Source organism: Stegostoma tigrinum, chromosome 10 (assembly GCF_030684315.1).
Source record: "Stegostoma tigrinum isolate sSteTig4 chromosome 10, sSteTig4.hap1, whole genome shotgun sequence".
Classification (NCBI taxonomy): Eukaryota; Metazoa; Chordata; class Chondrichthyes; order Orectolobiformes; family Stegostomatidae; genus Stegostoma; species Stegostoma tigrinum.
Window position 1 is genome coordinate 16,092,295 of NC_081363.1, and position 14,051 is coordinate 16,106,345.

Sequence of the window (14,051 nt, forward strand, 5' to 3'; positions counted from 1 at the left end):
CTCAAAGCTCCAACACACCAAATACTTGGCTCTTGAGTAGATTTGTAGCTCAGGTTGTGGATGCTGTGGTCGGTTCACTCGCTGAGTTGGTTCGTTAGTTTGCACACGTTTCATTACCCTGCTGGGTAACAACATCAGTGCAGCCTCTGATGAAACGCTGCTGTGTTTTCCTGCCTGTCATTGAAACTCCAGGTGGCATTAGAGTCGATTACATCATTTCCACATTTTCTTTGCAATGGTGTATTTGGAGTGTCTAATTCTATGTGTTTATTGATGGCCTTCTTGGTAGAGAACCAGGCCTCTACAAATTTGTTCTCCATTGTTTTTCACAGACAACCTATTGCCCAGTTATCCCTCACCTTTATAGAATAATAAATGCACATAGAATATTAATGAAAAACAAAAGGACTACATATCATATTCCAGCTTCTTTTTGGTGCATGCAGATTTCCAAACGTCCTTTTACTGGTATTGCTAATACCTTGTTCTTTTCTTTGTAGTGAAATGAGATTGCTTGCCCATTTCAATTTTGCAATTTCTCCATTCTCCAAAATCCATTTTAAAATCAGAGTATCGATTCTCAGTCTTTCTTCATTAACATGTTTTATCGACTGAACATCATGCCACATAATGCTCAATGGGTTTTGTGGCAGAATCTCTTTTTAGAATTTCTCCCAATACATTTTGCAAAAGAAAACAATGCATCTACTGCCTCTACAATGAAGTGGGAACAATACTGGTGTGTAGCTAGTGCTGGAGGCATTGACAGTGAAACAACTGAAGAGCTGCCTGGCAGTTTATCACAAGGGAAACAAGGATGAACGGGACTTTTGATGATTGATGCCACAGACAGCAGGTGTCAGTATATGATAAGAGCACAAACAGAGTTCACAAAGAATAACAGGCTGTAACCTTGAGATAACACATGTCCTGCCACATTCCACAGAAATCCTGTCTGTGCATTAACTGTGATTGGTAAAGGCCATCACTTTGCCATTTAAATTGGCAAATGAATGAACATGTGATACGATGTGACACAACATGATTGGTGTGCACCAGAAGGGGTGTAACATGAATAAAAGTTACATGAATACTTGGATCCTTTGTTTCTTTACAGAAATCTTCAATTGTTCCAGTTGAGGTCATCTCCCCAGCGGTGTAATAGAAGCATTGAAAAACAGAAGCAAGAGTAGGCCATTCTGCTCATTGGGCATGCTCTGCTATTTAACATGATCATGGCTGATCATCCTATGAGTTCATTATATATTCCCTTCCTTTGTTTGTCCTTCCAATACATCAGCTCACACATATCCAGGTTGAATTCCGTTTGCCACTGAATAGCTCATTTGACCAGCCCACCAATGTCCTCCTCCAATCTGAGGCTATTCTCCACACATTTTACTTCCTCACTAATGATTGCATCATCTGTGAACTTACTGATCGACTTCCTACATTCAAGTCTAAATCATTTATATAGACAACAAACAGCAAGGGCCCCAACACTGATCTTTCCAGGCTCCCACGGGACACGAGTTTCATAGAACATAGAACATAGAACAGTACAGCACAGAACAGGCCCTTCAGCTCACAATGTTGTGCCGACCATTGATCCTCATGTATGCACCCTCAAATTTCTGTGACCATATACATGTCCAGCAGTCTCTTAAATGACCCCAATGACCTTGCTTCCACAACTGCTGCTGGCAACGCATTCCATGCTCTCACAGCTCTCTGCGTAAAGAACCTGCCTCTGACATCCCCTCTATACTTTCCACCAACCAGCTTAAAACTATGACCCCTCGTGCTAGCCATTTCTGCCCTGGGAAATAGTCTCTGGCTATCAACTCTATCTATGCCTCTCATTATCTTGTATACCTCAATTAGGTCCCCTCTCCTCCTCCTTTTCTCCAATGAAAAGAGACCAAGCTCAGTCAACCTCTCTTCATAAGATAAGCCCTCCAGTCCAGGCAGCATCCTGGTAAACCTCCTCTGAACCCTCTCCAAAGCATCCACATCTTTCCGATAATAGGGCGACCAGAACTGGACGCAGTATTCCAAGTGCGGTCTAACCAAAGTTTTATACAGCTGCAACAAGATCTCACGACTCTTAAACTCAATCCCCCTGTTAATGAAAGCCAAAACACCATATGCTTTCTTAACAACCCTGTCCACTTGGGTGGCCATTTTAAGGGATCTATGTATCTGCACACCAAGATCCCTCTGTTCCTCCACGCTGCCAAGAATCCTATCCTTAATCCTGTACTCAGCTTTCAAATTCGACCTTCCAAAATGCATCACCTCGCATTTATCCAGGTTGAACTCCATCTGCCACCTCTCAGCCCATCTCTGCATCCTGTCAATGTCCCGCTGCAGCCTACAACAGCCCTCTACACTGTCAACGACACCTCCGACCTTTGTGTCGTCTGCAAACTTGCTGACCCATCCTTCAATCCCCTCATCCAAGTCATTAATAAAAATTACAAACAGTAGAGGCCCAAGGACAGAGCCCTGTGGAACCCCACTCACCACTGACTTCCAGGCAGAATATTTTCCTTCTACTACCACTCGCTGTCTTCTGTTGGCCAACCAATTCTGTATCCAAGCAGCTAAGTTCCCCTGTATCCCATTCCTCCTGACCTTCTGAATGAGCCTACCATGGGGAACCTTATCAAATGCCTTACTGAAGTCCATATACACCACATCCACAGCTCGACCCTCATCAACTTTTCTAGTCACATCCTCAAAAAACTCGATAAGGTTTGTAAGGCATGACCTACCCCTCACAAAGCCGTGTTGACTGTATTTGATCAAGCCATGCTCTTCTAGATGGTCATAAATCTTATCCCTCAGAATCCTTTCTAACACCTTGCAGACGACAGACGTGAGACTTAGTGGTCTATAATTGCCGGGGATTTCCCTATTTCCTTTCTTGAAGAGAGGAATTACATTTGCCTCTCTTCAGTCCTCAGGTACGACTCCAGTGGAGAGCAAGGATGCAAAGATCTTCGCAAGTGGCGAAGCAATTGCATTTCTCGCTTCCCAAAGCAGCCGAGGACAAATCTGGTCCGGGCCTGGCGACTTGTCAATCTTAATGTTTGACAAAATTTTCAGCACATCAGCTTCCTCTATCTCTATCCATTCCAGCATGCACACCTGCTCTTCAAAGGTTTCATTCACTACAAAGTTCGTTTCTTCCGTAAAGACAGAAGCAAAAAACTCATTTAGGGCTTCCCCTACCTCCTCAGGCTCCACACACAAGTTCCCTATGCTATCCCTGATCGGCCCTACTCTTTCTTTGATCATTCTCTTATTCCTCACATAAGTGTAAAATGCCTTTGTGTTTTCCCGGATTCCTTCTGCCAAGCCTTTCTTGTGCCCCCTCCTGGCTCTCCTCAGACCATTTTTGAGCTCCTTCCTTGCCTGCATGTAATCCTCTCTAGCTGAACTTGACCCTAGCTTCCTCCACCTTATGTAAGCTACCTTCTTCCTTTTCACTAGAAGCTCCACCGCTCTCGTCATCCAAGGTTCCTTAATCTTACCCCTTCTTGCCTGTCTCAGAGGGACATATTTACTCATCACTCCCAACAACTGTTCCTTAAACCGTCTCCACATGTCTATAGTTCCCTTACCATGGAAGGACTGCTCCCAGTCCATGCTTCCTAACTCATGTCTAATCGCATCATAGTTTCCTCTTCCCCAATTAAATATCCTCCCATTTTGCCTAATCCTCTCCTTCTCCATAGCTATGTAGAATGTGAGGCAGTTATGGTCACTATCACCAAAATGCTCTCCCACCACAAGATCTGATACCTGCCCCGGCTCGTTTCCGAGCACCAAGTCTAGAATGGCCTCTCCCCTCGTCGGCCTGTCAACGTACTGCGTTAGGAAACCCTCCTGAACACACCTTACAAAAACAGCTCCATTCAAATCTTCAGCTCGAAGGAGGTTCCAATCAATATTAGGAAAGTTAAAGTCACCCATTACAACAGCCCTACTGCGTCCACACTTTTCCAAAATCTGTCGACCTATGCTTTCTTCAATCTCCCTGCTGCTATTGGGGGGCCTGTAGTAAACCCCTAACGAGGTGACTACTCCCTTGCTGTTCCTAATTTCCACCCATACTGACTCAGTAGGCAGATCTTCCTTGACAATGGAAGCTTCTGTAGCTGTGATACCCTCTCTGATTAGTAGTGCTACACCCCCTCCTCTTTTTCCCCCCTCCCTATTCTTTTTAAATGTTCTAAACCCTGGAACATCCAGCAACCATTCCTGCCCATGAGAAACCCATGTCTCTGTTATGGCCACAACATCATAGCACCAGGTACTGATCCATGCTCTAAGTTCATCACTTTTATTCCTGATACTCCTTGCATTAAAGCAAACACACTTTAACCGATCCCTTGGTTCCTTCCCAGGAAAATCCTTCCCACTAGCTGGTCTACCTCTTGCTTCTGCCTCACCTGCATCAACTCTCACCTTCAGTATACAGCTCAGGTTCCCACCCCCCTGCCATACTAGTTTAAACCCTCTCGAACTACTCGAGCAAACCTTCCACCCAGGACATTGGTCCCCTTCCAGTTCAGATGCAACCCGTCCTTCTTGTACAGGTCCCACCTTCCCCAGAAGGCATCCCAATTATCTACATATCTGAAGCCCTCCCTCCTACACCAGCTGCGTAGCCACGTGTTCAGCTGCGCCCGCTCCCTGTTCCTCACCTCGCTATCTCGTGGCACCGGTAGTAAACCAGAGAACACTACTCTGTTCGTCCTGCTCTGCAGCTTCCATCCTAACTCCCTGAAATCACTTTTTATATCCTCAGTCCTATTTCTGGCTATATCACAAAATCACAAAATGACCGCTCGATCATCTCTCACTACTTCCTACCACTCAGCCAATTCTGGGTCCAAATTAGCCGAATTTCCTTGGATTCCATGGCACCTGACCTTTGGTATCAGTCTCCCAAGCAGGGCCTTATCAAAAGCCTTGATGAAGTCCAAGTGGACTAGACCAAATTCATTCAGAGATAGCAAGAACTGCGGATGATGCGGGAGTCAGAGACAACAGCATCAACATTTCCTGCTGCACTGATGCTGCCTGACCTGCTGTGTTTCTCCAGCTCCACACTGTGTTGCCTCTAGATCAAATGCATTGCCTTCATCTACACACACACAGAGAACTTTTTGAAAAATTCAATTAAGTTGGTCTGACATGATCTCCCGTTAACAAAACCATGCTGACAGTTCTTAATTAATCCCTGCCTCTGCAAATTCACATTAATTCTAATTCCAGTGGTGTTGAAAGCAATTCCGAGAGACAGACTTTTTTTTTGACTTATGGAGAGTCTCCACTGCACTTGATACCTCTTTCTGAAGATGAAGAAGCGTTTCGATTTTGAATTGATCTTCCTGCAGAAAAGCAGTTAATCTACATTCCCAATTATTTGTTACTAACAAATTGCTTCTCCTGTTGTAAGTGTATATATTCACATATTTTGATCCCCTCAGTTTTCTTCAAAATTTTACTCCAGTGGCCTGATGCTGGCTATTTTACAGGGAATGGCTACTTTTCTTACAAGATGTTATTTTGTTTTCATCTCCAAATCTGACAAAACATTCAAATTTTAGGCATCTTTTAACCTGTCCATTTCACACACCGTACGTGTGCATATGCTGTCTAACACTGCACAGTTAAAAGACTCTAACCCAAGCACATTCATAAAGAAGGGTAAGACCCGAAACATTGTCTGCTCCTTTCCTCCAGATGCTGCCTGGCTTCTGTGTTCTTCCAACTTCCTGTTTGTCTACCACATTCATCACTTGGCTCTTGTGAGCAATGCAGCGCCCTCTTTGATCCAAACCTCCTTTCAAATTTTCCATGTGTTTAGTTTTAAATGCTCTTTCTGGGACAGGACATGGCATACTGAATCACACCTGTTAAATCAATTGACTGTAACTGGAAATGCAGGAAGTCATTCTTTTCTTGTAAATCTGAGACTCTCTTTCCTTCTCAAAATTACCAAAAGCATTTCTATCCTCATTCCCCTCAGTTAAAATTCTTCTTTTTTTTATTGTTGCCTGCTTCTTGTACCTAGACAGTCCCACCAACCTGTTAATATAACGCCATAAGACATAGGAGCAGAAATTAGGCCATTTGGCCTATCAAATCTGCTCTGCCATTCAATCATGGCTGGTAAGTTCCTCAACAATAAGTTTCTCTCCATAACCCTTGATCCCAGTGATAATCAAGAACCTATCTATCTCAGTCTTAAATGTACTCAGTGACCTGGCCTCCACGGCCTTCTGTGGCCGTGAATTCCATAGATTCACCACTCTCTGGCTGAAGAAGTTTCTCTTTCTCTCCGTTCTAAACATGATGTCCTCCATTTTCTGTCATATAGTTGATTGTGACATTTGTACTGTGAATGATGCTGGAAAGGAATACTATGCAATTTTTTTTTAACTGCTCCTGACATTTGTTCTAGCAGTTCTGAGAAAGCGTCACTCGACCTGAAATGTTAACTCTGATTTCTCTACATAGATGCTGCCAGGCCTGCTGAGCTTTTCTAGCAATTTCTATTTTTGTCTCATTTGTTCTAGCAGTCCCTGTTTAACTGCAAGTTTGATGCACATCAAAACTTGAAGTCTGTATAGCGTTGATACTTTGGCGCTGTGTAATAATTTATAGGGTTGGGGAATTTCTGCAATTTTGCATGCAATCTAATGATTTCAATTCTGTGCTCTTCTATGTAGCTATCTTCGCTCTGAATTTGCTAATGTATGACCATGCTTTGTAAGTAGTCAATAAGACCCTACTGTGTAGGAACAGATGTTGGCCATTCAACCCATTGAATCTGTTCTGCGATTCGATGAGATCATAGGTGATCTGTTAATCCTTAACTCCACTTTCCTGCCTTTTCCCCATAATCATTCATTCCATTCAGGTTAAAGATATGTCTGTCTCAGCCTTGAATATACTTAAAAACCCACCTTCAACAGTCCTCTGTGGCAAAGAATTCCACAGGTTCAGTACCGTCTGGGAGAAGAAATGACTTCTCATCACTGTATTAAATGGGTGATCCCTTATTCTGAAATTATGCCCCTTGGTCCCAGAATGTGCCACAAGGGAAAACAACCTTCCCAGATCTTCCCTATCAAGTCCCTAAGAATCTTATATGTTTCAAAACGGTCACCTCTTGGTTTTCTAAACTCCAACGAGTACAGGGTCATCCCACACAACCTCTCCTCATAAGGTAGCCCTTTCATGCCTGGGATCAGTTCAGCAAACATTCTCTGGACTGCCTCCAGTGTTGGTACATCCTTCCTTTGATAATGGGCCCAAACTGTCCAATGTATTTTTTTGTTTAATTTTATCTGTGAAAATTACTAATTTTCATTCATGCCCAAAACATCAGTCTCCAATTCTGAAAAAAAAACTTGGCTTCTTATCCCGTTTTTGTACTGTAGTGAAACAGCCAAGACCATACCTTGTTTCTAATTTGGTAAAAAAAGTAATATAGGTTTATATGGCTAATTCATTCTTCCATGAGCCGTAAGATGTGGATTCAGAAATCGGAGCTGGGTTATCTCGTCCTGATGACTTAGATTTAGATCCAGTCGTCTGGATTCTGAAGTTTTACTGTCATGTTAGAATAATGCTAACTTTTCAATCCTTTTCCAGAAAGAAAACAGCTAACCATCACCACTATTAAATACCAGAAGATACAAAAACAGGAATTGCTGGAGAAACTCAGCAGGTCTGGCAGGATGTGTGGAGAGAGCGACAAAGTTAACATTTTGGGTCCAGTGACCCTTCTTTGGAACTTCTAAACTTAACTCTGCTTTCTCTTCACAGATGCTGCCAGATTTGCTGAGATTCATTTGCAATTTCTGTGCTTGCTTTGGATTTCCAGCATTCGCATTTCCTTGTCTTATTTTTAATGAGAAGTTACAAGTTGGTTAAGTAGTGTTCAAGGTTTTAATGGCTAGCATTTTATTCCAACTCACACCTCACAAAACATTAACAGGCTGGTTACTTGTTCCCCATACACCCAGTCAGGTTCTCCCTCAGTTATCCTTTAATTACCATTTCACTATCACTTGTTTCCTAGTTCTATTTGGTCTGAGGCTTCCCTACCAGATGATAGTAGTCCTCACTTCATACAAAGAGCAAGAGAATAAAACCTTGAGCTTCCTGAACCTAGGAATACTGAAGTCAACTCTCTCGAATTTATCAATCCAATATAGTCATCACCCGACAGAGAATTTCTTTTTAGGAGTTAGTTTGTTGCAATGTGCAGTGAGATAGATCCTTTGGTCCTTTGGCCTAGGCTGTAATGTATTAAAATCTAACCCATGCAGATAACTAGGTTTATTTTCGCTGGTTTGAGATTCTGAAACTAGTGAGAGACATAGTCTTAGCATAAGCCAGACCAGCCAGGAGCGACATTATGAAGCACTTCTACACATAAAGACCAGTAGAGGTTTGGAACTTTCCTCCACAAATGGTGATGGATGCTGGGTCAGTTGTTATTCTAAATCTGAGCTAGATGATTTTGTTTTGTTAAGCAAAAGGATATGAGCCCAAAGGCAGGCTTATAGGTTGGGCCACAGATCAGCCATGATCTCATTAAATGGTGGAACAGGCTTAAGGCTCTGAATGGCCTGCTCCTGTTCCAATGCTAGTAAAACAGCATTTACAACAGCGTCGGCCAACGTCAGTAATGGTACTAATGAGAGGTCTAGTCCTTTTTCAAAGAAATGATAACTCAAAAAGCAGAATTGTTAAGAGCTACCACTGGAACCTACACTCCCAAACCAGCCTGAATATTTGGTGGTAAGGGGTAGAACTGTTGAGAAAGAAGGGGGAGGGTGGGGCCAAGATCACACAAAAAGCAAAGGGTCACTCACCTACACAAGTCATTTTTGTCATGTCAAGCTCAAACCCATCAAAGCAATCACAGGTGTATCCTTCCTGTACTCGCACACATCGCCCATTTTCACAGCCGTTCAGAATTCCACACTCTTCCGCTTGTAAGCCTTCAAAACTACTGGAACGATCTGATTGTGAAATAACATACAATTAAAATAGATTCAGGTATTTCTAGTTAGGCAACAGCACCTTCCATTGATATACCTCAGACCACATGCTGTAGTCTTATATGTCACTGGAACTGAATAGTGACTTTCAGGAACATCGATTGTCCATGCATTTCATTAGTGACTCCCTGCTAGTTTTGTGAAAGTTGCCACCTATTAAAAGAGCAGAGCACACTCACCATCCCAGTAAGGACAGCTGGTGATACAATTGGCAAACTATAGCAAATGAGGACTCTGTGATATGGTCACTGCACAGAAGAAATGACTGCTGGTAGCCAACATTCCTGGTCATCGTTTGAAGGAAAACATTGCCAAAACCTGTCTTATTTTTATGCTATGCTCAACCTCACAGAATGTTAACATTGTGAAGTGGAGGAAGCAGCACGACTCGGTGATGTGCAGTGAGCTAGGCGGTGTGAAGAAACTCAGCAATTCTGGCAGCATCTGTGGAGAGAGACACAGAGTTAAATTAATCGAACCTGGCAAGGCTCTTCTTCAGTTCTGAAAAGAGTCATACTAGACATGAAACATGCTCTGAAGAAGGGTCTAGGCCCGAAACGTCAGCTTTTGTGCTCCTGAGATGCTGCTTGGCCTGCTGTGTTCATCCAGCCTCACATTTTATTATCTTGGAATTCTCCAGCATCTGCAGTTCCCATTATCTATGAAACATTAACTCTGTTTCTCCACAGATGCTGCCAGACCTGTTGAGTTTCTCAGATTTGTGTGTCGGATTTTCAGCATCCACAGTATTTTATTCGGCAGCCTGAACTTGTGGTTTTCTGGGATGTTCGTAAAGCAGAACTTGTTTTTCTCCCATCACATTTCTTCAAAGAAATTAATTGATTAATTAAACATGATTTCTCTTTCACAAAACCATGCCGACCCTTCATGGTTACTTTGATTTCTTTTCTAAATGCACGGCTGTACCTTTCTCAAGGATAGATGCTAACACATTTCCTGTGGCAGGTATAAAGTCAACTCATCTTTATTTTCCTGTTTTCTATCTCCCTTTGATGGGGCTTTTGAAAAATGTAGCAACTTTTGGAATATTAATAACAATGCATCTGCTTCTTTAATAGCCACCTCTTTTAGGACACAAGGATGAAGTCATTAGGACGCAGTGACTCCTTAGCCAGCAGCTTTCTTGTTTTGCTGAGTGGTTTTCCCTGGTGATTGTAATTACACCAAGTTCCTCCCTTACTTCTGCCTCCCAATTTACAGCTATTTTACAGCATTTATAAATTGCTTATGTGAGTGCCTACGAAAGCGTTCTGACAGTCCTGCTGACACTGTGACTGCACATATCTAAAATTATTCAGCAGAAAGAATAAGTGACATGTCCGGTGAGGGATAAAGGGAATTTGCTTCAGTCAATAAAGTAAGCAGAGCCGGTCTCAGACTTGGAAATAGATCGCCGCTCCTCACTGTGTCAAAATACTGGTACGCTATCTCTAACATTGAACTTGGATCACTTGAACTGCAATGGTTCAAGAAGGTGGCTGACAACAAGAGAAAACAACTGGCCTTGCCTGTATCGCATGAATAAATATGTAATGTAGCACATGTGATTTATGCATGTTTTTAATATTATTTATTATGAATTTGGTTTTTAAATTGGTAACATGTAGGTTTTCGGTGTGTCTGAATTTAATAATTAACTTGGAATTATTTCTGTAGCCATGGTGATTTCTTCTAAAATTGTTTTTGAGTCTGAGGGTGAGAATTAATGGGGCGTTGTGCACATTGATAGGCCTTGATGATGAAATGAGATAATTAAGCTCCAGTTTATAAGGTCAAGAGAAGTTTTATTTTAATTTTAAAGTAACCACCCATAATTTTTTTCAGTCTTACTATGGTTTTAGACAGTTCACTGAAGTCCTTGAATGTAGATGACTGTGTAGACGAGTGCTGCTGAACAGGAAGTCTAGTGATACGTGATGAAATTCGAGTGAAGAGTTAGCATCAGTTCTAAACCAAAAGTGTTGGTTTAGAACCCTGAAGAGGATAAAGCTGAGTATGTTTAAGCTCACTCAAAGAAAGTAAGAACTGCAGATACTGGAGCCAGAGATAACACAGTGTGAAGTTGGAGGAGGACAGCAGGCCAGACATCATCAGAGGAGCAGGAAAGTCGATGAATCCTGACCCGAAACGGCAACTTTCCTGCTCCTCTGATGCTGCCTGGCCTGCTGTGCTCCTCCAGCTCCACGCTGTGTTATCTATGTTTAACTTTAGATGTATAAAAGCTCTAAGAATAAGCCACTCTCAGTTCTAGTCTACAAGTTCAAGTCACAGTTAAATCTATTGAAGGGTTAGAGAGGGAGCTTCTGGTGTGGAGTGATGTATTTGGGTACAATACAAGGTATGTTTCTGGGTACAATATCATGGCTGTGATTTGGGTGCTATACAAAAGCTGTTGTTTTCTCTTCTGCTTATAAAGGAGTATTTTGGGACTAATGGGATTATACTCTTACTGTGTGTTTTAGAATTTATGGTTTCAGTAGATGTTCTATTTTATTTTCATTTCATTTGTTAATAAACTTCTGTTTTATTGTTAAAGCAAAATTGGCAGCATTGTGATCTTATATTTAAGCCAGACCAAACCAAAACAAAATTAAATATGATTTACCAAGTCAGGTTTCTGTCTGAGATCTGACTTGTCCAGCAATAGCTTCTGCTGGGATTATAAACAAAATAAAAATATATAATTTGATCAATCCAATTTATGTAGTCTAAACGAAGATAAATTATCAAAGGTATGGACAGTCACTTCATGCTAGATCCATTTCATGCCATCTAAAGCATATTATGAGTAAATTAACCATCCAATTTGAACGTGCACATGCATACAAGTTTATAATGATCTATGCATCTACAAGTCGAACTTTGGGTTACTTTTCATCTCTCTTTTAAGAGGCTTACATGCTTTTGGAGAATAATCATCTGTTGCAAGATAACTTCACAAGGTGAAAGTCTAATTATAATAAAAAAACAGAATCGCTACTTACCATTCTCACTGCTACTAAACAGTGGGATTCTTCCAGGGTCCTGAGGACGGTACTGTGGAATCCGTAAGTATCCTGTAGAACTATACTCAGACCCAGGTTGTGAATTTCTTGGTCGATATGCTTCACCATATTGAGGTTCTATTGGGCCATACTGACGAGCAGGAAGAGGATCTCTCAGTTCATACCTTGAGCCAGGTTGTCGATCTCTTTGTTCATATCCTGGTGCAAGATAGGGATCTCCCACTCCATATTCTAGCCCCTGTTGGGAATCATATGGTCTATATTCAGGCTGAACATAATTGTCATAGGATCCAATTCCAGGTTGGAAATCCTGACCATAGGGTGGTATTTCCGGGCCATATTCATAACCAGGTCTATCCCGGAGCCCAGTTGATCCATCGCTAAATATCCTAGGAATATTACAAAGCTGTGCAAAGTCAACTGCAATGGTACAGAAAGAAAATCAATAAATTAAATAAGCAAATGAAGGAACAGGTCAGAAGCCATTAAAATGCACACAATCCATTGTTGGGTTGATTGATTGATTGTCAATGTTTCATTGTTTGAAAATGTGTCTCAATAATAATAATTGCTATGAAACGTATATGCCACTTGTTCAATTTTATTTTGAATGCATTATTATTTTGAATGAATACTTAACATATCCTGATTTTACATTTAGACCAACTTGTTAAACATAACTACTCTATCGGCTCACATATATCCTTTCATTAGCCATGTTTCTATTTGTCATTCTAATTGGAATTTTTTAAATACAAAATCATTTGATGCTTGAAACCACTGGATATTTATAATTATTATCTGAGTTTTAGAAATATTTGTAAAGATGTACATGTTAAAGTTTTTTTTTAAACATTTCAGCCTTTATTTCTTTCTGCCTTAAAACATTCCATGTTTTGGTTTTGTTTTGTCTTTTAAGATGTCACCAGAGAGTGGTGACACTATTCAACACTTTTCACTGTATTTTGTAACAAAATACACACGCCAATAAATAAGTAAATCAAACGAATTAAATTAAGTATTTTACTTATGCATTGAAGATTCAAAAAGTGAGACCGAGATAAATGTAGGTGGGGAACTTAATGAACTTTTAAAAGGACATGTGGAACATTGAAGGAAAATAAAACACAACTCTTGAGTTCTGTTGATGGATGTAAGAATGTAGATATCTTGATAACTGACCCCAATGAAGGAGGTAGACAGAAAGAGAAAGAGAACCATTTAGCCTCACCTGTGCAGTGGTAAATAGATTTTTGGGCAGTTGCAAACAATGTCATTTCTCATCCACTGGGGAGTTGACAGGGTCACAGTGGTCTGAATTTTAAATTATTCAACTGAGCAGCTGGTTGGTTGGTAAATCTTGGTGGTAGGAGGAGGAGTCTTCTTTGCGTATGAATATTGAGTTCTGATGCTATCATTGGAATTAGACTGCAAGGTTACTTTGTGAGTTGGATTGATAAATTGCTGTTGTTTCCAGGACAGTGTGAAGCAAGTAGAGGATCTGGCCCAATAAAGGCCCCAAAAGGTTAATTTGGGGTGGGATAGTCAGCCATGATCATATTGAATGGTGGAACTTGCTTGAAGAGCTGAATGGCCAATTCCTGCTCCTATTTACTATGTTTTCAAAACTGTTCTTACGATACCAGCTCTCTAATACAATAAGCTCCAAGACAACTGCAGAAATTGAAGCTGTCACCTACTTAACTTGGGCTTGATTTCTAGCTACTCACCATTGGCTTTTAGCTCTTATATGAAAACCTCTCTCAAAGTCAATTTCCCTCTAATTGCACCTTACCTCTAATATATATTTTGCTACGATACTGAGAACTCAGGCCTGCAATCTATACCTAAATATTGACCTGACAATTTGAAGTCAGCAGTGAAGAATGGCATTAATTATGCTAACAGAACTGCTCACATTTTGAGCACA

The 14,051-nt window shown here is 41.2% G+C and overlaps 1 protein-coding gene across 1 annotated transcript in view; it reads right to left on the reverse strand.

The window, feature by feature from the left end:
* LOC125455610 (latent-transforming growth factor beta-binding protein 2-like) overlaps positions 1-14,051 on the reverse strand; it is a 474,230-nt gene that overhangs the window by 8,855 nt on the left and 451,324 nt on the right. Inside the window, exons 34-35 of the mRNA XM_048537794.2 lie at positions 12,101-12,541; positions 8,907-9,056 (exon numbers count right to left, since the gene is read on the reverse strand). Coding sequence (XP_048393751.1) covers positions 8,907-9,056; positions 12,101-12,541 — 591 coding nt within the window. The remainder of the gene's footprint in view (positions 1-8,906; positions 9,057-12,100; positions 12,542-14,051) is intronic.